At 53.9% G+C, this 25396-nt stretch overlaps 2 protein-coding genes across 3 annotated transcripts in view; one reads left to right on the forward strand and one right to left on the reverse strand.

Moving 5' to 3' along the window:
- Nucleotides 1–1751, reverse strand: part of pbdc1 (polysaccharide biosynthesis domain containing 1) — a 16605-nt gene extending 14854 nt beyond the window's left edge. Inside the window, exon 1 of the mRNA XM_070865323.1 lies at nucleotides 1725–1751. Coding sequence (XP_070721424.1) covers nucleotides 1725–1751 — 27 coding nt within the window. The remainder of the gene's footprint in view (nucleotides 1–1724) is intronic.
- A 1032-nt stretch (nucleotides 1752–2783) lies between these two features.
- The window catches only part of LOC139235050 (beta-TrCP), a 37204-nt gene continuing 14591 nt past the window's right edge, over nucleotides 2784–25396 (forward strand). Inside the window, exons 1-4 of one of the 2 annotated variants that reach the window (XM_070866167.1) lie at nucleotides 2784–3217; nucleotides 18787–18864; nucleotides 20605–20836; nucleotides 24808–24994. In XM_070866167.1, the coding sequence (XP_070722268.1) occupies nucleotides 3173–3217; nucleotides 18787–18864; nucleotides 20605–20836; nucleotides 24808–24994 (542 nt within the window). In that variant the 5' untranslated portion in view covers nucleotides 2784–3172. The remainder of the gene's footprint in view (nucleotides 3218–18786; nucleotides 18865–20604; nucleotides 20837–24807; nucleotides 24995–25396) is intronic. The other variant, XM_070866169.1, reaches the window with a different exon arrangement.

Genomic DNA, 25396 nt, shown 5'->3' on the forward strand with positions numbered 1-25396 from the left:
GGGGAGGAGGGGGGGGGGAGAGAGGGGAGGAGGGGGGGGGGAGAGAGGGGAGGAGGGGGGGGGGAGAGAGGGGAGGAGGGGGGGGAGAGAGGGGAGGGGGGGGAGAGAGGGGGGGGGGGAGAAGGGGAGGGGGGGAGAGAGGGGAGAGGGGGAGGGGAGGGGAGGGGAGGGGGGGGGGAGAGAGGGGAGGGGGGGGGGAGAGAGGGGAGGGGGGGGGAGAGAGGGGAGGGGGGGGGGAGAGAGGGGAGGGGGGGGGGAGAGAGGGGAGGGGGGGGGGGAGAGAGGGGAGGGGGGGGGGAGAGAGGGGAGGGGGGGGGGGAGAGGGGGAGGGGGGGGGGGAGAGAGGGGAGGGGGGGGGGAGAGAGGGGAGGGGGGGGGAGAGAGGGGAGGGGGGGGGGGGAGAGAGGGGAGGAGGGAGGGGGGGGGGGAGAGAGGGGAGGGGGGGGGAGAGAGGGGAGGGGGGGGGGGGTAGAGAGGGGAGGAAGGGGGGGAGAGAGGGGAGGGGGGGGGGGAGAGAGGGGAGGGGGGGGGGGGAGAGAGGGGAGGGGGGGAGAGAGAGGGGAGAGGGGGGGGGAGAGAGGGGAGGGGGGGGGAGAGAGGGGAGGGGGGGGGGGAGAGAGGGGAGGGGGGGGGGAGAGAGGGGAGGGGGGGGGGAGAGAGGGGAGGGGGGGGGGGGGAGAGAGGGGAAGGGGGGAGGGGAGGGGGGGGGAGAGGGAGGGGGGGGGGGAGAGAGGGGAGGGGGGGGGGGAGAGAGGGGAGGGGGGGGGAGAGAGGGGAGGGGGGGGGGAGAGAGGGGAGGGGGGGGGGGGAGAGGGGAGGGGGGGGGGAGAGAGGGGGGGGGAGAGAGGGGAGGGGAGGGGGGGGGGGGGAGAGAGGGGAGGGGAGGGGGGGGGGGGGGGAGAGAGGGGAGGGGAGGGGGGGGGGGAGAGAGGGGAGGGGGAGGGGGGGGGGGGAGAGAGGGGAGGGGGGGGGGGGAGAGAGGGGGGAGAGAGGGGAGGGGGGGGGGGGAGAGAGGGGGGGGGGGAGAGAGGGGAGGGGGGGGGAAGAGAGGGGGGGGGGGAGAGAGGGGGGGGGGGAGAGAGGGGAGGGGAGGGGGAGAGAGGGGGGGGAGAGAGAGGAGGGGGGGGGAAGAGAGGGGAGGGGGGGGGAGAGAGGGGAGGGGGGGGGGAGAGAGGGGAGGGGGGGGGGGAGAGAGGGGAGGGGGGGGGGAGAGAGGGGAGGGGGGGGGGGAGAGAGGGGAGGGGGGGGGGGGAGAGAGGGGAGGGGGGGGGGGGGGGAGAGAGGGGAGGGGGGGGGAGAGAGGGGAGGGGGGGGGGGGAGAGAGGGGAGGGGGGGGGGGGAGAGAGGGGAGGGGGGGGGGGAGGGGGGGGGAGAGAGGGGAGGGGGGGGGGAGAGAGGGGAGGGGGGGGGGGGGGGAGAGAGGGAGGGGGGGGGGGGAGAGAGGGGAGGGGGGGGGAGAGAGAGGGGAGAGAGAGGGGAGGGGGGGGGGAGAGAGGGGAGAGAGGGGGGGGGGAGAGAGGGAGGGGAGAGAGGGGGGGGGAAGAGAGGGGGGGGAGAGAGGGGAGGGGGGGGGAGAGGGGGGGGGAGAGAGGGGAGGGGGGGGGAGAGAGGGGAGGGGAGGGAGGGGAGAGAGGGGAGGGGGAGGGGAGGGGAGGGGAGGGGGCTGCCCTTACCACACTGCCCAGGCCCGCCATGCCGGGGGAGAGGGGAGGGGGCTCCCTTACCACGCTGCCCGGGCCCGGGCCCGCCATGCTGGATCTGGGTTGCTGGGTTTTGCTGATTGACAGGCCCCGCCCCCAGCCCAGGGGTTCCCAACAAAAATATCCAAATGGCCCCAAAAAGCCCAAAGTGCGGCGCGGCCCCGCCGGGATTTAGCCCCCGGTGCCGGGGGGGGTGCTGGCGGGGATTTTGGGGTTTGCGGGGAGAAGCTGTGCCCGGGGTCAGGGGTCAAAGGCTGCCCTTTATTTGACTATATTTCCCCAATGTTACCGGCTCAAGTTGCGGCAAATTGTAACAGTCAAACCCGGAAATGGTCCAAATCAAATAAAATCCCCGCAAATAAAACCCGATCGGCGGCCGTGGCCCGACCCACCGTCCCCGGGCCCGGGCCCGAGCTCCCGGATGTCCCAGAGAGAGGGAAGGGAAACAGAGAGGGGGAAGAGAGAGAGAGAGAGAGAGAGATAGCGTCAGAGATACATAGAGAGAGAGAGAGAGGGGGAAATACAGAGAGGGGGAGAGAGATAGCGTCAGAGAGAGAGAGATACATAGAGAGAGAGGGAAATACAGAGAGAGAGAGAGAGAGAGATACATAGAGAGAGAGGGAAATACAGAGAGAGAGAGAGAGAGAGATACATAGAGAGAGAGGGAAATACAGAGAGGGGGAGAGAGATAGCGTCAGAGAGAGAGAGAGAGAGAGATACATAGAGAGAGAGGGAAATAGAGAGAGAGAGAGATAGATAGAGGGAAAGAGAGAGAGAGATAGATAGAGGGAAAGAGAGAGAGAGAGAGACACACACAGAGGGAGATAGAGATAGAGGGAAGGGAGAGTGAAGGGGAAAGAGACAGAGCCAGATTGGGAAGGGGAAATTGAAAAAGAGAGATAGAATAGAGAGAGAGAGAGGCACAGAGCCAGAGAGAGGGAAGAGGGAAGGAGGAAATAAAGAGAGGAGAGACTGAGTGAAAGGGATATAGAGAGAGAGAGAATCCCCGGCAACGGAGAGAGAGGGAAGGGGAGAATAGAGAGGGGGGAAGACAGAGAGTGAGAAGAGGGGGGGGGGTGGCAAGGTGAGGGGGAAATACAGGAGTGGGAGAAGGAAAAAGCTCAAGGCCTTTCAGATCAGGAGGGAGAGCGAGGAAATCCAGTCCAGAGGCTTTGAGAGCAAGAGGCTGATCCCAGGAAATTCCTAATGAAGGTGAAGGACTGACAGGAGGAGGGAGAGGGAGAGGGAGGGAAGGAGGGGGTGAACTGAAGCATAAGGTTATTCCTGTGCTGAATCCAACAGGCAGACTTTGCTTTTAACTCTACGTCTGAACCCAGCACATTTGAGTTGAGGGAGAGATTGGAGGGAGGCCTTGTGGATGAAGCGGAGAGGTCTCTTTCTGCTTGCAAAGGGAGCGACGTTACAGAGGAAACCCACCGTTCTCTCTCGCACTCTTTCCGAGGCTCTGAATAATGGACTCTGACTCCATACTACACGACAAGATAGTGGAATATATGGTGAGTTGGAGAGTTAAGGACTCTGTGTGTGCCTTGGTCAGCTCTTGATCGAGTGCTGTGATGAAGTAACGGAGAGGGTTGATGTGTACATGGACGTTCAAAAGGTGTTTGATAAAGCGCCACATAATACACTTGTTATCAAAATTAAAGCCCGTGGGATTTAAGGAGCAGGGGCTGTGTGGATACGTAATTGCTGAGGGACAGAAAGCAGAGAGTGGTTGTTTTTTTTTTCAGACTGTAGGGAAGTATACAGTGGTGTTCCTCAGGGGTCAGGGCTGGGACCCACTGCTCTTTCTGATATGTACTCATGACCCAGGGTACACAGGGCATCATTTCAAAGTTTGCCACGAAACTCGGAAATGTAAACAGCGAGGAGGACAGAGACAGACTGGTGAAATGGGCAAGCACATGGCAGATGAAATTTAATACCGAGAAGTGTGAAGTGATGCATTTTGATAAGGAAGGCTGAGGAGAGGCGATGTCAACTAAATGGTATTTTAAAGAGGGTGCAGGAACAGAGAGCGACCTCGGGGTGTTTGAAGGTGGCAGCACAAGTTGAGAGGGCATATGGGAATCTTGGCTTTATTAACAGGAAGCACAGAGTACAAAAGCAAGAAAGTAATGTTAAACCTTTTATAAAACACTGCTTCGGCCCCAGCTGGAGTATTGTGTCCAATTCTGGGCATCGCACTCTAGGAAGTCTAAGGATAAGGGGTAGGCCATTTAGGACCGAGAAGAGGAGAAACTTCTTTACTCAGAGAGTTGTGAACCTGTGAAATTCTCTACCACAGAGAGTTGTTGAGGCCAGTTCGTGAGATATATTCAAGAGGGAGTTGGATATGGCCCTTACGGCTAAAGGGATCAAGGGGTATGGAGAGAGAGCAGGAAAGGGGTACTGAGGTGAATGATCAGCCATGATCATATTGAATGGTGGTGCAGGCTCGAAGGGCTGAATGGCCTATTTTCTATGTTTCTATGAAGGATGTGAAGGCTTTAGAGAGGATGCAGAGAAGATTTACCAGAATGGTAGCCGGGATGAAGGAATTCAGTTATGTGGAGAAGCTGAGGTTGTTCTCCTTGGAGCAGAGAAGGTTTAATAGAGTTGTTCAAAATCATGAGGGGTTTTGATAGAGTAACTAAGGAGCAACTGTTTCCAGTGGCAGAAGAATCGGTAACCAGGGGGACACAGATTGAAGATAATTGGTAAAAGAACCAGAGGGGGAGATGTGGAGAATTTTATTTTACACAGTGAGTGATGATCTGGAACACGCTGCCTCAAAGAGTGGTGGGAGCAGATTCAGTCGCAACTTTTAAAAGGGAATTGGATAAATACTTGAAGTGGAATAATGTTCAGGGCTGTGGGGAAAGAGCAGAGCGGGAGCGGGACTGATTGGATCGCTCTGTCACAGAGCTGGCACAGCCTCGATGGGCCGAATGTCCTCTGATAGTCTGACTTAAGGTGCTGCATGTACTGCAGACCCAGGAATGCTGTCGAGCTCCAGTGGGGTGGGATATTAGTCACTGGGTGGGATATTAGTCACTGGGTGTGTGGAATCGGTTTTTCCCTCGCCTTTTGGAGTTTGTATTTTGGGACGGGGGTTAGTTATGGATGATAAAGGCTCTCTCACAAGCTGGAGATTGGACGGCAACGTCTGGGTGACATCTCGGTCTGTGAGCGTTCCTTTGCCAGCGTGCCTGAGCTCTCCAAACCTTTGAATTCGGTTTTAGTGCCTCAGGTTCACAGCGAGTAGTTCTGATATCATCCATTCTGATTGATCTTCTTCAAATGAATATATTTTGCAGCGCATGCTTGAGCGATTTGCCTTTTATTTCTCACTGGAGAATCTGTTAGGTTAAAAACATGCATGAATATATTGGCTCTCCAATCTCCCCAAAAACATTCATACACAATGAATGACTTTTGGGAGTGTGGTCACTGTTGTAATATGGGGAAATGCGGCAGCCAATTTGCGCATAGCAAGCTCCCACAACGGCCTGTTGATCTGGAGGGTTTTTTGGTGATGTTGGTTGAGGGATGAATGTCGGCCCCAGGACATGGGGAGAACTCCCCTGCCTTCCGAATAATGCCATGGGATCTTTAGCACCTACCTGAACAGGTATCTGTTTGACACTGCACTCAAAGCGCAGAATCTCCGCCAGTGCGGCGCTCCCTCAGCACTGCCCCTCCGCCAGTACGGCGCTCCCTCAGCACCGCCCCTCCGCCAGTGCGGCGCTCCCTCAGTACTGCACTGGGAGTGTCGACCTGGATTATGGGCTGTATTTTAGGAATAGATTTGTAAATGTGATGAGGAGCTGAAGCTTTTGTAACTATTCTGCCTGCCGGATATTCAAGCTACATGGAACGTCCTTTTTTATATATAATATTTCCTTGTCTTCTCTCGCTGGCAGTGATTGCTTGCTGGGGTTCGGTGTGAGGGTCATTGGGACACAGTTAGAGCTGGAGTCCTGGCTCATTTATCACCTTCCTAACCCAGGACACTGCGAACATCTGTAGCTCCTCTTCCCCGCTCCCCATTTGAGATCGGCTAATTCTGCACCCATCAACCCTGTGCCCTCCTGGTGTGTGCCTATGTGCCGCACTGGGTGATGGTGCGTGCTGGCACAGAGAATGCTCAGGGAAGTGGCACCAGATGTTTTCCCCCTCTACCCGTGCCCCGCCCAGCAAATTTTTAAAAATTAGTTCCTGGGATGTGGGCGTCGCTGGCAAGGCTGGCATTTATTGCCCATCCCTAATTGCCCCTTGAGAAGGTGGCGTTGAGCTGCCGCCTTGAACCGCTGCAGTCCGTGTGGTGAAGGTGCTCCCACAGTGCTGTGAGGTAGAGTTTTCCAGGATTTTGACCCAGCGACGATGGAGGAACGGCCGATATATTTCCAAGTCGGGATGGTGTGTGACTGGGAGGGGAACGTGGAGGTGGTGGTGTTCCCGTGCACCTGCTGACCTTGTCCTTCTCGTACATCGACACCACTCCGAAATGAGTAGATTGGGCCCATACTTTCTGGAGTTTAGAAGAATAAGAGACGATCTCATTGAAACGTATAAAATTCTGAGCGGGGCTTGACCGGGTAGTATGCTGGGAGGATGTTTCCCCCGGGCTGGGGAGTCTAGATCCAGGGGTCACAGTCTCAGGATAAGGGGTCGGCCATTCAGGACTGAGCTGGAGCAGAATTTCTTCACTCAGAGGGTGGTGAATCTTTGCAATTCTCTACCTTTTTTTAAGAGGGCAGTCATTGAGTATATTCAAGGCTGAGATCGCTAGATTTTTGGATATTAAGGGATCTGGGGATAGAACAGGAAAGTGGAGTTGAGGTCGAAGATCAGCCGTGAACTTGTCGAATGGCGGAGCAGGCTCGAGGGGCCGAATGGCCGACTCCTGCTCCTAATTCTTCTTTTCTTAAACCAGGTGACCAAAGGCCTTCCAGTTGAAATCATGTCAACTTGGTGCAGCCAGAGATGAGAATATCCTCAGTTGGTCATCCCGGGCAGTACATGCGCGCTGTGATTCCTCGGGCGTGCGTGCAAGTTTCTGAGGAAGAGGGGTGCGTAACAGATTTCGATGCGTCTGTCTTGTGATTTCAAAAACAAATATTGAAAATTGAACTTTTTTTTTTATATAAAAATGTTTTAAATCCCGATAGTTAACCGTGTCAATGAGTTTATCGTCTGTTTTCTGAGGTCTCGATCCTCTCGGAGCCTGGCAGTTGCGGGGCCGTGTTGTTGAGTGGTGGGTTAGTTTGACGCTGGTGCGTTTCCCTCCCACCCAGCCCTGCGTATTTTCCGCGCTCTGAGCAACCAGCTGGCAGTGATGGGGGCAAAGGAAACCTGGGGGGCGGGGGGGGGGGGGGAGAGATGCGCAAGAGGCCAGAATTGGAGGAGTGCAGAGATGCTGGGGCTTGTTGTCGGGCTGGAGGAGACACACGCACCAACGTTGGCGTCCTCGACCAGGCCAACATCCCCAGCATGGAAGCACTGACCACACTCGATCAGCTCCGCTGGGCGGGGCCACATCGTTCGCATGCCTGACACGAGACTCCCAAAGCAAGCGCTCTACTCTGAACTCCTTCACGGCAAGCGAGCCCCGGGTGGGCAGCGGAAACGTTACAAGGACACCCTCAAAGCCTCCCTGATAAAGTGCAACATCCCCACCGGCGCCTGGGAGTCGCTGGCCAAAGACCAGCCCGCCCTAAGTGGAGGAAGTGCATCCGGGAGGGCGCTGAGCTCCTCGAGTCTCGTCGCCGAGAGCGTGCGGAAACCAAGCACAGGCAGCGGAACGAGTGTGCGGCAAACCAGTCCCACTCACCCTTTCCTTCAACCACTGTCTGTCTCACCTGTGACAGGGACTGTGGTTCTTGTATTGGACTGTACAGCCACCTAAGGACTCCTTTTTAGAGTGGAAGCAAGTCTTCCTCCATTCCGAGGGACTGCCTATGATGATGATGAGGAGGAGGAAGTTGGAGAGATAGGGAACGTGCGAGGCCATGGAGAGATTTTTTTCCATTTCTGTAAATTTTTGCAGTGTGAGTCAATCTCTTCTCCCCATCCCCAGATCTCCTGCACTGGGTATCGTGCCAATAGTATCACCGTGAAACTACTGGATTGTCGTAAAATTCCATCTGGTTCACCGATGTCCTTTTAGGGAATGAAATCTACCGTCCTTACCCGGTCTGGCCTATATGTGCTTGCTGCTTAACTGCCCTCGGAAATGGCCCAGCGAGACACTCGGGTGTATTCACCACCACCTTTTCCGAGGGCAACTAGGGATGGGCAATAAATGCCGGCCTTGCCAGCGACACCCACATCCCGTGATAAATGTTCATACCTTGCAGCCTAACACTTCCTCGTCCTCCTGCCAGCTTTGTAACACGCACAGCATCATTCTGGTTGCTGTGATTAAGCCAACCTGTCCTTTTGAAGGCCACCAAGCCCCAACTGTTGTTAAGTAAGCACGGGCTGCGGTCAGTCAGAGTTTAATTGCTAGTTTTGACCGAGGAACTTTGCCGATTTGGATCAGTTTTAGGCTGCAGATCAGAAATGTATTTTCGGATTGTTTCGCACCTGGAGTGTGTCTGACGTGCTGGACATTGGATTTTAATATATTGCAGATAAAATGTACAAGTGATTTTTAACATGCATACTTTGAGGGAGGGGAGAGGGAATATTCAAACATTTAATAATCTGATGTCTGACAGTCATGAGACAGTTTGGCGTTGAATATTCTTAATTGTAATTTGAAGTTTTGGACAAATTGTAATAAACCTTAATTATTTTTTGTTTCTCTGCAATTCTTCCCAAAGATCAGTACAGTTGAGGGAGGCCATTCGGCCCATCTAGCTCATCCTTCGATCGAAGCTTCCAAAATTCCATAGATTCTGGAACAGTTCCCGTGGATTGGAAGGCAGCAAATGCAACCCCACTCTTTTTATTTAAGAAAGGAAGGAGAGAGAAAATGGGGAACTACAGACCAGTTAGCCTGACATCAGTAGTAGGGAAAATGCTAGAATCTATTATTAAGGACGTGGTAACAGGGCGCTTAGAAAATAATAAGATTGGGCAGAGTCAACACGGACTTATGAAAGGAAAATCATGCTTGACAAATCTGTTACTGTTTTTTGAGGATGTAACTAGTAGAACAGACTAGGGGGATCCAGTGGATGTGATGTATTTGGATTTTCAGAAGGTGCCACACAAGAGGTTATTAAACAAAATTAGGGCTCATGGGATTGGGGGTAATATACTCGCATGGATTGAGGATTGGTTAACGGACAGAAAACTGAGAGTAGGAATGAACGGGTCGTTGTCGGGTTGGCAAACTGTAACTAGTGGAGTACCGCAAGGATCGGTGCTTGGGCCCCAGGTATACACAATCTATATCAATGATTTGGATGAGGGGACCAAATGTAATATATCCACGTTTGCTGAGGATGCAAAGCTGGGTGGGAATGTAAGTTGTGAGGAGGATGCAGAGAGGCTTCAAGGGGATATAGACCGGCTGAGTGAGTGGGCAAGAACATGGCAAATGGAATATAATGTGGGGAAATGTGAAGTTATCCACTTTGGTAGGAAAAATAGGAAAGCAGAGTATTTTTTAAATGGTAAGAGATTGGGAAATGTTGGTGTTCAGAAGGACCTGGGTGTCCTTGTACACGAATCACTGAAAGTTAACATGTAGGTACAGCAAGTGATTAAGGAAGCAAATGGTATGTTGGCCTTTATTACAAGAGGATTTGAGTATAAGAGTAAAGACGTCTTACTGCTATTATATAGGGCCCTGGTGAGACCACACCTGGAGTATTGTGTACAGTTTTGGTCTCCTTACCTAAGGAAGGATATACTTGCCATAGAGGGAGTGCAACCAGACTGATTCCTAGGATGGCGGGGGGCGGGGGGGGGGGGGGGGATTGTCCTATGAGGAGAGATTGAGTAGACTAGACCTATATTCTCTAGAGTTTAGAAGAATGAGAGGTGACCTCATTGAAACATACAAACTTCTTAGGGGCTCAACGGGGAAGAGGCAGGGAGGATGGGGAGTCTAGAACCAGGGGTCACAGTCTCCGTATAAGGGGTCGGCCATTTTGGACTGAGATGAGGAGAATCCTCTTCACTCGGGGTGGTGAATCTTTGGAATTCTCTGCCCCAGAGGGTTGTGGAGGCTCAGTCTTTGAGTATATTCAAGGCAGAGATCGATAGATTTTTGGATATTAAGGGAATCAAGGGATATGGGAACAGTGCAGGAAAGTGGAGTTGAGGTAGAAGATCAGCCATGATCTTATTGAATGGCAGAGCAAGCTCGAGGGGCCGAATGGCCGACTCCTGCTCCTAATTCTTATGTTCTTAAACCTATGATTGGTCCCATCACTATCCAACTGACCCTTAAATGAGTCCAGCTTTTGCCTCCACATCTCTTATGAACAACCAACTAGTTAATAGAGAAATATGCATCCAATTTGGCCACTCCTCTTTCACTTTCAGCTGTCTGATTTACATTCAAGTGTCTCGAGAAATCGCTCTCTTGTGTCGGCGGTCTGCGACCTATCTGTCGACCTGTGGTCAGTCCTCTCAGTGGTCAGCCTAAAGCCTCGTACAACGGTGGTTTAACGGGGTCACGTCGTAGCCTCTCTTCACACATTGTGTACTGGCTCATCCTCTTTGTGAAGAAACTTAGTTCATGAGGTGTCAGCTGTGGCTCAGTGGGCAGCACTCTCGCCCCTGAGTCAGGAGCTTGTGGGTTCCAGTCCCACTCCAGAGACATGAGCACATAAATCTAGGCTGACTCTCCCAGTGCAGTGCTGAGGGAGCGCCGCACTGTCGGAGGGGCAGTGCTGAGGGAGCGCCGCACTGTCGGAGGGGCAGTGCTGAGGGAGCGCCGCACTGTCGGAGGGGCAGTGCTGAGGGAGCGCCGCACTGTCGGAGGGGCAGTGCTGAGGGAGCGCCGCACTGTCGGAGGGGCAGTGCTGAGGGAGCGCCGCACTGTCGGAGGGGCAGTGCTGAGGGAGCGCCGCACTGTCGGAGGGGCAGTGCTGAGGGAGCGCCGCACTGTCGGAGGGGCAGTGCTGAGGGAGCGCCGCACAGTCGGAGGGGCAGTGCTGAGGGAGCACAGTGCTGAGGGAGCGCCGCGCAGTGCTGAGGGAGCGCCGCACTGTCGGAGGGGCAGTGCTGAGGGAGCGCCGCAGTGTCGGAGGGGCAGTGATGAGGGAGCGCCGCACTGTCGGAGGAGCAGTGCTGAGGGAGCGCCGCACTGACGGAGGGGCAGTGCTGAGGGAGCGCCGCACTGTCGGAGGGGCAGTGCTGAGGGAGCGCCGCACTGTCGGAGGGGCAGTGCTGAGGGAGCGCCGCACTGTCGGAGGGGCAGTGCTGAGGGAGCGCCGCACTGTCGGACATTCCGTCTTTCGGATGAGACGTTAAACCCTGACTGCTTTCTCGGGTAAAAGATCCAATGGCCACTATTTCGAAGAAGAGCAGGTGAGTTCTCCCCGGTGCCCTGATCAATAATTTATCCCTCAACCAACATCACTGTTACAGATGATCTGGTCATGATCACATTGCTGTTTGTGGGAGCTTGCTGTGCGCAAATTGGCTGCCGCGTTTCCTACGTTACAACAGTGACTACACCACAAGCCTGCATTGGCTGTGAAGTGGTTTGGGATGTCTGGAGGTCTTGCTAATTGCCTGCAGCTCGTTCTACAGTGGGTTTTATGCCGGCGTTTTCAAAGCAGATATGTATCGTATAAATTATCCTTTGTCACTCAGCCAAAAGAAACTACAAGTCTCTCGCTTTAATTTTTATTTCCTCATTTCTGGTGCTCTTGTGATTTTTGTCCCCGTGCTGAAACCTGTGGTAGCTGGCAGATTTCATCACGCTCAGAGCAGTTTGACGGCAGTCTGTGAGTCCAGAATTTCCCAATTCTCTCAATGAGACTTGGCTTTTAATCATGGGAGTTTCAATACCTTGATCTTTTTATTTTTAAACCATTTTTTTCTCTCAGTCAGTTTTTTTTTTCTTGTTCTGGTCACGGCGATCTGTACTTTCATTTTTTTTTTATATTAAAAGTGATCTCTTCTGCAGTTGAATGAAAGCACTGGTAATATGGAGAACCTCGCCAGACCCCGCTCCAGTACACTGGGTATCGGCAGGCTCCACTGTGATTGGCCCGGCGGGCAAAGGCTGCAAGACAAATTAGATGTCAGCCGTGGCTCAGTGGGCAGCACTCTCTCCTCTGGGTCAGAAGGTTGTGGGTTCAAGTCCCCCACTCCAGGGACATGAGCTCATAAATCTAGGCCGCACTGTCGGAGGGGGCAGCACTGAGGGAGTGCCGCACTGTCGGAGGTGCAGTACAGAGGGAGTGCTGCACTGTCGGAGGGGCAGTACGGAGGGAGCGCCGCACTGTCGGAGGGGCAGTCCTGAGGGGCCGCACTGTCGGAGGGGCAGTGCTGAGGGAGTGCTGCACTGTCGGAGGGACAGTGCTGAGGGAGCACCGCACTGTCTGAGGTGCAGTACTGAGGGAGTGCCGCACTGTCGGAGGTGCAGTGCTGAGGGAGCGCCGCACTGTCGGAGGTGCAGTACTGAGGGAGTGCCGCACTGTCGGAGGTGCAGTACTGAGGGAGTGCCGCACTGTCGGAGGTGCAGTACTGAGGGAGCGCCGCACTGTCGGAGGGGCAGTACTGAGGGAGTGCCGCACTGTCGGAGGTGCAGTACTGAGGGAGCGCCGCACTGTCGGAGGTGCAGTACTGAGGGAGTGCCGCACTGTCGGAGGTGCAGTACTGAGGGAGTGCCGCACTGTCGGAGGTGCAGTACTGAGGGAGTGCCGCACTGTCGGAGGGGCAGTGCTGAGGGAGCGCCGCACTGTCGGAGGGGCAGTGCTGAGGGAGCGCCGCACTGTCGGAGGGGCAGTGCTGAGGGAGCGCCGCACTGTCGGAGGGGCAGTGCTGAGGGAACGCCGCACTGTCGGAGGTGCAGTGCTGAGGGAGCGCCGCACTGTCGGAGGTGCCATTTTTCAGGTGAGATGTTTTAAACGAGGCCCTGTCTGCTCTCTCAGATGGATGTAAAAGATCCCGTGGCCGTTATTTGAAGAAGTACAGGAGAGTTCTCCCAGGCGTCCTGGCCAATATTTATCTCTCTATCAACATCACGAAAACATGATCTGGTGACTGTCACCTTGCAGTTTGTGGGAGCTTGCTGTGCGCCGATTAGCTGCTACGTTTCCTACTTTACAACAGTGACTGCACTTCAAAAAAGTGCTTCATTGGTCGTGCATCACTTTGGGACGTCCTGAGGTTGTGAAAGGCGCTACATAAATGCGATTCTTTCTTTCCTGCTGTGTAATTGTTGGTTAATATTCGATGGCACCAGGAGTGTAACTCTAACGCGTAATGGGCGTAATGTGAAATGTTGGCGCGGTGTTTAATCTCTGAAAGCTGTGCAGCATGGGATGTTTTAAAGGCGCTGTATAAATGCAAGCTGTTGTTGTAGATTGGGTCCTGCTGAACCTGGATTCTGTGACTGGCTGAGATAGCGATGGCTGGGGGGGGCTGTGAGGTGGACTGAAGTACTGCCCGGTTATTCTGGGGGCGGGGCGGGGGTGCCGAGGTGGCGATCTCTGGTACTGCACGGGGCCGGAGAGCACACCATGGGCATGTGGGGGGAAGCACAGCTCCCAGAGCGGGCAAGGAGCAGCAAAACGTTGGAAATTTAAGTCGGTGAGAATATAAACTCAACCATAACTACAACAACTTGTATTTATATAGCGCCTTTAACATAGTGACACCTCCCAAGGCGCTTCACCGGGCGATTTTAAAAAGTCACATAAGTAGAAATTAGCGCAGGTGACCAAAAGGCTTGGTCAAAGAGAGAGGTTTTAAGGAGCATCTTGTAGGAGGAAAGCGAGGCGGAGAGGTTTAGGGAGGGAGTTCCAGAGCTTAGGGCCCAGGCGACAGAAGGCACGGCCACCGATGGTTGAGCGATTATAATCAGGGATGCTCCGGAGGGCAGAATTAGAGGAGCGCAGACATCTCGGCAATTGGGGAGGGGTGTGATTGGAGGAAATTACAGAGATAGGGAGGGGCGAGGGGCCATGGAGGGATTTGATAAGGATGAGAATTTTGAACTCGAGGAGTTGCAAGGGGAGTGCAGTAATGCGATGGACAAGGAGTGTGGGAGGGGAACTAATTGGATTGCGCTTTCAAAGAGCTGTCACAGACAGGATGGGCCGAATGGCCTCCTTCTGTGCTGATCATTCTAGGACGGCTTAACTAACCTTTAGGGTGAAGTATAGGATTGAGGATCCTGTCAGCCATAATCTGATCGACTGGCAGAGTGGGCTCGAGGGGCTGAATGGGCCTCCTCCTGTTCCTGTGTAACAGGCTCGAGGGGTTGAATGGGCCTCCTCCTGTTCCTGTGTAACAGGCTCGAGGGGCTGAATGGGCCTCCTCCTGTTCCTGTGTAACAGCTCGAGGGGCTGAATGGGCCTCCTCCTGTTCCTGTGTAACAGGCTCGAGGGGCTGAATGGGCCTCCTCCTGTTCCTGTGTAACAGGCTCGAGGGGCTGAATGGGCCTGTGTAATTACATTTCGCTCACAATTCGAGGATCCGTGGTACAACGCCACTGAGCTAACAGTTCCCTTTTTAATCTTTGATCTGTTCCTGTATTGACTCTGTCTGTGTACGTCTGTCCTGTCCACAGTGCACTTTCGCTCCATCACCAATACAGCCTCTCCAGCTCTCTTACTGTCAAGTGTCTCTCGTATTTACGCATCTCCATGCTGCCCCTTGGCGACATCATCTGAAAACACAGCGTCAGTTTCCACGTGTACGCTGATGACTCCCAGCTCTACCTCACCACCACTTCTCTCGACCTCGCCACAGTCTCTAAATTGTCAGACTGCTTGTCCGACATCCAGACTGGATGAGCAGAAATTTTCTCCAATTAAATATTGGGAAGACCGAAGCTATTGTTTTCGGTCCCCGCCACAAATTGCGTTCCCTAGACACTGACTCCATCCCTCTCCCCAACATCTGTCTGAGGCTGAACCACACTGTTCAGCAACTGAGGTGTTATATTTGACCCGGAAATGAGCTGCCAGCCACATATCTGCAGCATAACTAAGACCGCCTATTTCTACCTCAGTAACATCGCCCGTCTCCGCCCCTGCCTCAGCTCATCTGCTGCTGAAACCCTCATCCATGCCTTTTGTCACCTCTAGACTTGACTACTCCAGCGCACTCCTGGCTGGCCTCCCACATTCTACCCTCTACATAAACTAGAGGTGATCCAGAACTCGGCTGCCCCGTGTCCTAACTCACACCAAGTCCCGCTCACCCATCACCCCCTGTGCTCGCTGACCTACATTGTCTCCCGGTTAAGCAACGCCTCGATTTCAACATTCTCGACTTTATCTTCAAATCCCTCCATGGCCCTCACCCCTCCCTATCTCTGTAACCTCCTCCAGCCCCACAACCCCCCCAGATGTCTGCGCTCCTCTAATTCTGTCCTCTTGAACATCCCTGATTATAATCGGTGGCCATGCCGTCAGCTGCCTGGGTACCAAGCTCCCTAAACCTTGCTGTCTCTCTCTCTCCTCCTTTCAGACGCTCCTTAAAACCGACCTCATTGACAAGGTTTTGGTCACCTGCCCTAATATCTCCTTATGTGGCTCGGTGTCAGGTTATTTGGCTTATAACACTCCTGTGAAGCATCTTGGGATGTTTCACTACGTTAAAGGCGCTATATAAATACAAGTTGTTGTTGTTGTAGTTTGGGTCAGCCATATAATAAAATTATTGCTCTAAGACTTTCAAGTGAGCGTAGGATAGAGGGGAGGGGGGATGGAGGGGTGGGCTGGGGAGGTGGGGGATGGAGGGGTGGGCTGGGGAGGTGGGGGATGGAGGGGTGGGCTGGGGGATGGAGGGGGGTGGGCTGATGGGGCTGAGGGGGGGGGATGGAGGGGAGGAGGGTGGGTTGGGGGGGAATGGAGGGGAGGCAGGTGGGCTGTGGGAGGGTGAGGGGGAGGGGGATGGAGGGAAGGAGGGGTGGGGCTGGGGGTGTTGGGAGGCCAATACAAAACCAGGGCACCCGATTGGAACAGTCCAAGTTTTAGGTGGTGTGGGGCAAGATAGCTGTGAGGTTCGAAGAGAAATTGGAATGCAGTTCTGTACATCAATAATGGGATGTATTTTTAAGAAGAGGATCAGATTAAACACAGACCATTTTAAAAAAGGAGAGGAGTTCAGGTTCCAGAATTGGGTGGATTAACAAGATTAGAAGCAGCCACTTGCGCCTTTAATGTAGTAAAACGCCGTAAAGTGCTTCACACGAGTGTTGTCCGACAGAGGCAACACTAAACCACGTCGAGATATTAGGACAGGCTTGGTCAAAGGGGTAGGTTTTTTGAGAGAGAGAGTATGACGTTGATAGGTTTGATTTTAAAAATGACAAAACCGAGGAAGAATATAAGGAAAGAGGTTAAGAGCGAGACAAAACATGGGAGTATGAGGAGAGAATCTCCGAGGTTACAAGGACCAGTGAAGTCATTTACCAACACGGAGAATGGTTAAATGTGAGAGCAAGAGGAGCGTGCATTAGCGGGCGATTAGCAGGATATTAACAAGTACATCCCTTTTGGTGTTTACAAAATATTGAGGAGCAGATAAACCCTGAGTTGGTTAAAAGTGAGATATTGTAATACAGGACGGTATTAAGAGAAGTTAGTTAAGTTAAAGAAGGACCAGGTGCTGGGACCAGACGGGATACATCCGAGAACTGGGTTCTGTTGCGAGTGGATGTGTGTTGGAGAGTGAGCGATGTAACAGCCACCGTCGACATGGGAGGCCAAGCGAACCCGGGCCGTTACAGGCCAATTCATCCAGCACCTGCGGCGGGGGACATTACGGATTCTTCAAAGAATAAAATGACCCCAATGTCGAGATCAAGTGAAAATCATTCGAAGCAGCCAACCTGGATTTCAGGCAGGAAGGTCGTGCTCAATTAAACCCGATTCTTTGAGGAGGTGACAGACGTGTGGGAGAGGGAACTGCGGTGGGTGCAGTGTACATGGACTTTCAGCAAGCCTTTGACCAGGCACCACACAGGAGACTGTTGGAGCAGATTAAGGGGAGTGGAATTTAGGGATAAGGACAGCGAATTGGGTCAAGGCCAAAGCAAAATGCTGCAGATCTGAAATAACAACAGAAAATGCTGGAAATCTCCGCGGGTCAGGCAGCGTCTGCGGAGAGAGAAACGAGAGTTACCGTTTCGGGTCGATGACCCTTTGTCAGAACTGGACAGGTTCTGCAGGAGCACTGAAAGGGGGGAGGGGAGAGGAGAACAAAAGGGAAGGTCTGTGATAGGGTGGGAGGCAGGAGAGATTAGAGAGACAAGAGGGATGGTGGGCCGACTCGCGATGGTAATGGCAGGAGTTAGAAAAAGATGAGTCTAGACAGGGTGTGAATGGCGGGGTAATTACCAGCTGCCACTGGAGAGATAGACCTTTGTTTTTACATAAGATCGGGTGTGGGTTTAAAAAAAATAAAGGAGGAAAAAAAACAAAATGGGGGCAGCGGTTACGGTCTGAAATTGTTGCCCTCGATGTCCCGGAACGAGAAATGAGGTGCTGTTCCTCGAGATTCCGTTGGATTGGATTGGATTAAGAACTGGTTGGAAGGGAGGAAGTGGAGAGCAGGAGTTGAGGGCCGTTTCTCCGAGCGGTTGCAGGTGGGCTAGTGGTCTCCCGCAGGGTTCTGCTCTGGGACCATATCTGTTCACTGTGTAGGTCAGCGATGCACACATCAGGCTGGAGGGAGTGGTGTCCAAATTTGCTGAGCTGGGAGGCACAATAAGTAATCCTGCGGGCCAAAGGGAGTTGCTTCGGGACATTCGTGGAATTCAACAACCGTAATTGTCAGGTGGTACTTTAAAAAAAATTAATAAATAAACATTTAAAAATCAGAATGTAATATTTTTGGGCGGGGGAGAGCGGGGTGATGCGGAAGAGCAGAGGGATTTGGAGGTTCAATTTATAAGCTGTTAGCAGCAGCAGCACCTCAAGAGGACACGGCCATTGAAAAAGCTAATGGAATATTGGGCGTTCCGGCAAGAGGTAGCAGCGTGCGGCGGCCCGGCCCGGAAATCGGCACAGTCCCGGCCGGCAAGACCATCGGCAAGCCGGGGCCTTTACAGGGAGTCGCGTGCGGAGGTATGCCACTGCAGGGAGCAGCGCGTGCTGCGGCAGGAGTCCGTAGAGGGAAGTGACCCGGAGCCCAGGAGAGGCGTGAATCTGGGGGCCCAGAAGAGGCGAGGGGCCCAGGGGCAGCACGGGCCCAGCCCACACTGCGATATGTGTGCGCGCGCTCGGTCTGTGCAGCAGAGCTGGTCTCCAGTTGTCTTGAGTAACCTTTGCCACTGAACCAAGACCTAGCTCGGTCAAGCCCGTGTGGGGGGCTGGTGTGCAACGGCCACCCCACGTTAAAAAAAATCCACCCACAGGCATCTTCCACCCTTCAGGATGTAGTTCCGGACCTGGAATATCAGGTCCTTCATTGAAACACCTGTGAACTCATCCCTTTTTTGGCTGGAAGCAAGTCATCCTCGCTTCGAGGGACTGCCTCTGATGATGAGAGAATATAAAAGTGGATAGCTAATGGTGACTCTCTGAAACCTCAGTTCGAGGCTGTGTGCAATAGGCTCCAGGCTCATTCAAAGTTGCATTTCCGCGGGGGACGGGGGAAGAAACATTTAAATTTGAGCAGTTTCAACAAAAGTATTTTTTTTTTGTGAGAGAGATTGAAATGTGGAGGATAGGAACGAGGTATCTTTGAATTAAGAGTGGAGCGCGCTCCTCAAACTGTGACGGGCAGAGTGTGTGTGTGTGTGTGTGTATACGTGGGGGGCCTCTCGTGGGCCCTACTCTGACTCAGTGGTGCGCCCCACCTTTCTGTTCCCCCCCCCCCCCTCCTCTGCCTGTTTGGGGTTCTTTGGGTGGGGGTGGGGTCGACCATGAGATGCTCCCAGTTCTGGGCCGCTCTGTTTCTCTGTGTGTTTCATTTCTCTTGTCCTCCCCAGAATGCATCGGGACGCGATGACCTTAATGAGGCCGAACCCCCTTTGAAACTCGTATTGGAAAAGAACACTTTTAATCAGGTGACGATTCATCTCTACATTCCAACCGTCATCGGGTGATTTATTTTGTAATCGCCCGTTTCCCCCCCACCCCACAGTGACCAAAGGCGGGTAGTGGTGTACAAAAGGGATCAGTGCTGAGACCACTGCTCACAATTTATATTAACGATTTGGACTTTGGAATCAAAAACACCATTTTTTAATTTGCAGATGGCACCAAATTGGGAGCGGGAGGATAGTCAATACTGAAGAGGATGGCTACAAATTACAGGGGAACATTAATAAACTTGCAGAATGGGCATATAATTGGCAAATGAAGTTCAACACAGATAAATGTGAGGTATTACATTTTGGTAGGAGGAATAGGGAGGTCACTTATTACTTGGAGGGTGTGAGTCTGGATGGGACAGAGGAACAAAGGGATCTCGGAGTACAAATACACCAATCACTAAAAGTAGCAACAATGGTTAACAAGGCCGTTTTTTTAAAAAAAAGCAAACCAAGAACTAGGGTTTATTTCTAGAGGGATAGAATTGAAAAGTAGGGAAGTTATGCTAAACCGGTATCGAACCTTGGTCAGACCGCACTTGGAGCACTGCGTACAGTTCTGATCGCCTTATTATAATAAGGATATCGAGGCACTGGAGAGGTGCAGAGAAGATTTACAAGGATGATACCAGAAATGCGAGGGTATACATATCAAAAGGATGAACAGGCTGGGTCTCTTTTCTCTTGAAAAAAGAAGGCTGAGGGGTGACCTAATAGAGGTCTTTAATATTATGAAAGGTTTTGACAGAGTGGATACAGAGAATGTTTCCACTTGTAGTGAAGAGCATAACTAGAGGCCATCAATATAAGATAGTCACCAAGAAATCCAATCGGGGAATTCAGGAGAAACTTCTTTCTCACCGCTCTCTGGGTAATGTGGAACTCGCTGCCACAGGGAGGGGTTGAGGCGAATAGTATCGATGCATTTAAGGGGAGGCTGGATAAGCATATGGGGGAGAAGGGAATAGAGGGTGATGCTGATAGATTGAGATGAGGAAAGACGGGAGGAGGCTCGAGTGGAGCATAAACGCCGGCATGGACTGGTTGGGCCGAACGACCTGTTCCTGTGCCGTATATCCCGTGTAATCCTATGAAACAATGCAAATTTTATATGGTGGAATTCAGTCAGTGCTGCATCTTGTAAATTTGCGGGTGAGGCGGGCTGGGGAGAGAGGGGGAGGGGGCAGGAGGGGGAGAGGGGGTGGGGTGGGGAAGCGAGGAGTAGTGTTCCCGCTAGTTTCATCAGCGCATTCTGGGGGAAATCAGCCAAACCAGGGTAAAACATCGGGGAGTGTTAAAAGCGTAAATCGTGTCCAGCGTAAATCGAGTTCCCGCGATCTTTAACCCTGGTTTCGAAATGGTTTTGCCCGGAGCTGGCCCCAGATGGAGAACGCACGGGGCGGGTTTCTGCCACACAAGGGGCCCTCGTTCCGTCAGGTGCAGAGGCACGTTTAAAAAGTTGTTGCATTCAGTTGTTGCAAAAATATATCCATGAATGTTTGTTAACGCATTCTCTTGCGCTGCCCGATTACGCGGGTTGACGGAAGATTTTACATTTGTGATAATGCCAATATATTTTTGGCAGAAACTTAGAACTTTAAGCGGTTGCCGTCCACCTAAAGGCCCTCTGCAGTTGGACACAGAAGTTGCTGCACCTAATCGGAACTGTTTTTCTCTCTCTCTTTTCAATAAAGAATTCTTATTCCTTTGCAGACTAAGCTCAGCAACGGTACATCTAGTATGATCGCAGCCAAGCAGCACAAACCTTCCACCAGTTATGAGAAGCAGAAGGAGCAGTGTGTGAAGTACTTCGATCAGTGGACCGAGACCGATCAGGTGGAATTCGTCGAGAACTTGATATCCCGAATGTGTCACTACCAACACGGCCACATCAACTCCTACCTTAAACCGATGCTGCAGAGGGACTTCATCACGGTCCTGCCAGGTACGCTGTGGGGGAGGGGGCTGGGACAACCGTGCAGGAGGGGAGGGGGCTGGGACCCCGTGATGTGCAACGGGAGGAGGGGCTGCTGGGACCACAGTGTGCAATGGGAGGGGGGGCTGCTGGGACCACGGTGTGCAATGGGAGGGGGGGCTGCTGGGACCACGGTGTGCAATGGGAGGGGGGGCTGCTGGGACCATGGTGTGCAACGGAAGGAGGGGCTGCTGGGACCACAGTGTGCAATGGGAGGGGGGGCTGCTGGGACCACTGTGTGCAATGGGAGGGGGGGCTGCTGGGACCACAGTGTGCAATGGGAGGGGGGGCTGCTGGGACCACAGTGTGCAATGGGAGGGGGGGCTGCTGGGACCATGGTGTGCAACGGGAGGAGGGGCTGCTGGGACCACAGTGTGTAATGGGAGGGGGGGCTGCTGGGACCATGGTGTGCAATGGGAGGGGGGGCTGCTGGGACCATGGTGTGCAACGGGAGGGGGGGCTGCTGGGACCACAGTGTGCAATGGGAGGGGGGGCTGCTGGGACAACAGTGTGCAATGGGAGGAGGGGCTGCTGGGACCACAGTGTGCAACGGGAGGGGGGGCTGCTGGGACCATGGTGTGCAATGGGAGGGGGGGCTGCTGGGACCACAGTGTGCAATGGGAGGGGGGACTGCTGGGACCATGGTGTGCAATGGGAGGGGGGGCTGCTGGGACCACAGTGTGCAACGGGAGGGGGGACTGCTGGGACCATGGTGTGCAACGGGAGGGGGGGCTGCTGGGACCATGGTGTGCAACGGGAGGAGGGATGCTGAGAGCAGAGCGTGTAATGGGAGGAGGGGGTGCTGGGACCACAGTGTGCAACGGGAGGGGGGGTGCTGAGAGCAGAATGCGCAGTGCGGTCGCTGGGAGCTCCGTGGGGGCGGGGGGGGGGGTGGAGGGGGAAGGAAACGGCTGGGACCACCGTGGGCAGTGCAGTCGCTGGGAGCTCAGTCACTCGCAGAATCGTACAACACAGAAGGAGGCCATTCGGCCCATCGTGCCGTCAACCCAGAGGTTCCGAATTCCGATCCCAACTTGTGAAATTGAATTGAATAAGCCTGGTGACTTGGGGAACTGGTTCGCTGTTGCCCTCCCCGTGACTACACGTGCCTCCAGCCTCGCGCTGCGCAATTAACCTTTGATGCCCCCTCAATGGGGGATGGAAGGGGGAAACAATTGCTTCAAGATCCCATGGAGAAACGGTGAAAAGAAAAATGGAAATTGGCAAATGAGAGAGCGGGGGGGGGGGCAAGGAGGGAGGGAGGGGGAGAAAGGGGCGAGGGAGGGAGGGAGGGACGGATGGAGAGGGAGGGATGGACAGCGAGAGAGGCGTGGGAGGGATGGGGGAAAGGAGAGGAGGAGGTGAGGCAGCTGGGACAGGGTATGGAGGGGAGGGAGGGGAATGACCTAGTTACTGGATAGAAAGGGAGAAATGCCGCTGGAACAATGAGCACGATGAAGTCACAACAATATCCCAGTGGCCAAACACAAGCATTGGATCGACGTGGGTGAGAGCCAGGGTTTAGTACGATCAGCGGCAGAAGAGCAAAAACTGGCAGGGCTGTGGGGAAAGAGCGGGGGGGGTGGGGGGGGGGTGGGGGGAGGGGCGGGAAAATGGGACTAATTGGATCACTCGACCAAAGAGCCGGGACAGGCGCGACGGGCCGAAAGGCCTCCTCCTGCGCTGTGATGCTGTGAGCTCCGCGGGCGGCAGCGAGAGCGTCTATTTAAAGCACCTGCGGCAGCCAGTGGCGGGGGGAAGAGAAGCGGGTGGATTGGAGGTTTGCAGCCGAGGAGGAAGTGGCGGGGTTTAGGGTGTTCTCCCAGGGTCTGGACACGGGCGCGCTCTGGTGGCAGCGAGCTGGCATTTGTTGTCCCGTTTCTGTGCCAGTCACATGGTTACAGGGGCAACAAGAGGTCTGAGGTAACCGCTCGATGGAAACTCGTTTTCATAAGAAATAGGAGCAGGAGTCGGCCATTCGGCCCCTTGACATGATCTCATTCAATGAGATCATGTCTGATCTTCTACCTCAACTCCACTTTCCTGCACTATCCCCAGATCCCTTGATTCCCTTAATATCCAAAAATCTATCGATCTCTGTCTTGAATTTACTCAAAGACTGAGCCTCCACAGCCCTCTGGGGCAGAGAATTCCAAAGATTCACCACCCTCTGAGTGAAGAAGTTTCTCCTCATCTCAGTCCTAAATGGCCGACCCCTTATCCTGAGACTGTGACCCCTGGTTCCAGACTCCCCAGCCCGGGGGGAAACATCCTCCCTGCATCTACCCTGTCAAGCCCTGTAAGAATTGTGTATGTTTCAGAGATCACCTCTCCTTCTAAACTCCAGAGAATATCGGCCTAGTCTACTCAATCTCTCCTCATAGGACAATTCCCCCCCCCCGCCCCATCCCAGGAATCAGTCTGGTGAACCTTCGTTGCACTCCCTCCTTGGGTAAGGAGACCGACACTGTACACAGTACTCCAAGTGTGGTCTCACCAGGGCCCAATATAATTGCAGTAAGACATCTTTACTCTTGTACTCAAATTCTCTTGTAATAAACAACAACCTGTATTTATATAGCACCTTTAACGTCCCGAGGCGCTTCCCAGGAATATTATGAGATAAAAATTTGACACCAGAGGCAGTTCAGAGAAGGTTCACTAGGTTGATTCCGGGGATGAGGGGGTTGACTTATGAGGAAAGATTGAGCCGGTTGGGCCTCTGCTCATTGGAATTCAGAAGAATGAGAGGTGATCTTATCGAAAAGTATAAGATTATGAGGGGGTTTGACAAGGTGGATGCAGAGAGGATGTTTCCACTGATGGGGGAGACTAGAACTAGAGGGCATGATCTTAGAGTAAGGGACCGCCCATTTAAAACTGAGATGAGGAGAAATTTCTTCTCTGAGGGTTGTAACTCTGTGGAATTTGCTGCCTCAGAGAGCTGTGGAAGCTGGGACATTGAATAAATTGAAGACAGAAATACACAGTTTCTTAAACAATGTATAAAGGGTTATGGGGAGCGGGCGGGGAAGTGGAGCTGAGTCCATGATCGGATCAGCCATGATCTTGAATGGCGGAGCAGGCTCGAGGAGCCGAATGGCCTACTCCTGCTCCCATTTCTTATGTTCTTATAAGTAGAAATTAGCGCAGGTGATGTAGGTTTGAAGGAGCGTATTGAAGGAGGAAAGAGAGGCGGAGAGGTTTAGGGAGGGAGTTCCAGAGTTTGGGGCCCAGGGAGCAGAAGGCACGGCCACCGATGGTGGAGCGATTATAATCAGGGATGCTCAGGTGGTCAGAATTAGAGGAGCGCAGACATCGCGGTGGGGGTGTTGTGGGGCTGGAGGAGATTACAGAGATAGAGAGGGGCGACGTCATGGAGGGATTTGAAAATAAGGATGAGAATTTTGAAATCTCAGCGTAACTTAACCAGGCGCCAGTGTCGGTCAGTGAGCACAGGGGGTGATGGGTGAGCGGGACTTGGTGCGAGTTAGGACACGGGTCAGCGAGCACAGGGGGTGATGGGTGAGCAGGACTTGGTGCGAGTTAGGACACAGGGCAGCGAGCACAGGGGGTGATGGGTGAGCAGGACTTGGTGCGAGTTAGGACACGGGGCAGCGAGCACAGGGGGTGATGGGTGAGCGGGACTTGGTGCGAGTTAGGACACGGGTCAGCGAGCACAGGGGGTGATGGGTGAGCGGGACTTGGTGCGAGTTAGGACACTGGGCAGCCGAGTTTTGGATCACCTCTAGTTTACGTAGGGTAGAATATGGGAGGCCGGCCAGGAGTGCGTTGGAATAGTCAAGTCCGTCGGCAACAAAGGCACGGACGAGGGCTTCAGCAGCAGAAGAGCTGAGGCAGGGGCGGCCATGGCCCAACATGCCGTTTGCTTTGTCCACGTTCCTGCCCTTAACCGTTTGGTTGTCTCTGTGCCTGTGCAGCCCGTGGCCTGGATCACATTGCCGAGAACATCCTGTCGTTCCTGGATGCGCGGTCCCTGTGCGCCGCGGAGCTGGTGTGTAAGGAATGGTACCGGGTCATTTCCGACGGGATGCTGTGGAAAAAGCTGATGGAGCGGATGGTGCGCACGGACTCGCTTTGGAAGGGGCTGTCGGAGCGGAGGGGCTGGTGAGCGTCGCTCGTGCGCGTGAAAGGAAGGCGTGCGTTTATATAGCGCCTTTCACGGCCACCGGAAAGTGTAGTCACTGTTGTAATGTCAGAAACGCAGCAGGCAATTTGCGCACAGCAAGCTCCCACAAACAGCAATGTGACACTGACCCAGATCACCTGTTTTAGTGATGTTGGTTGAGGGATTAATGTTGGCCCCAGAACACCAGGGAGAATTCCCCGGCTCCTCTCCGAAATAGTGCCATGGGATCTTTTACATCCACCTGAGAAGGCAGACGGGACTTCGGTTTGACGTCTCATCCGAAAGACGGCCCCTCCGACAGTGCGGCGCTCCCTCAGTACTGCCCCTCCAACGGTGCGGCACTCCCTCAGTACTGCCCCTCCCTCAGTACTGCCCCTCCG

The sequence above is a fragment of the Pristiophorus japonicus genome, chromosome 22 (assembly GCF_044704955.1).
Source record: "Pristiophorus japonicus isolate sPriJap1 chromosome 22, sPriJap1.hap1, whole genome shotgun sequence".
Taxonomy (NCBI): domain Eukaryota; kingdom Metazoa; phylum Chordata; class Chondrichthyes; family Pristiophoridae; genus Pristiophorus; species Pristiophorus japonicus.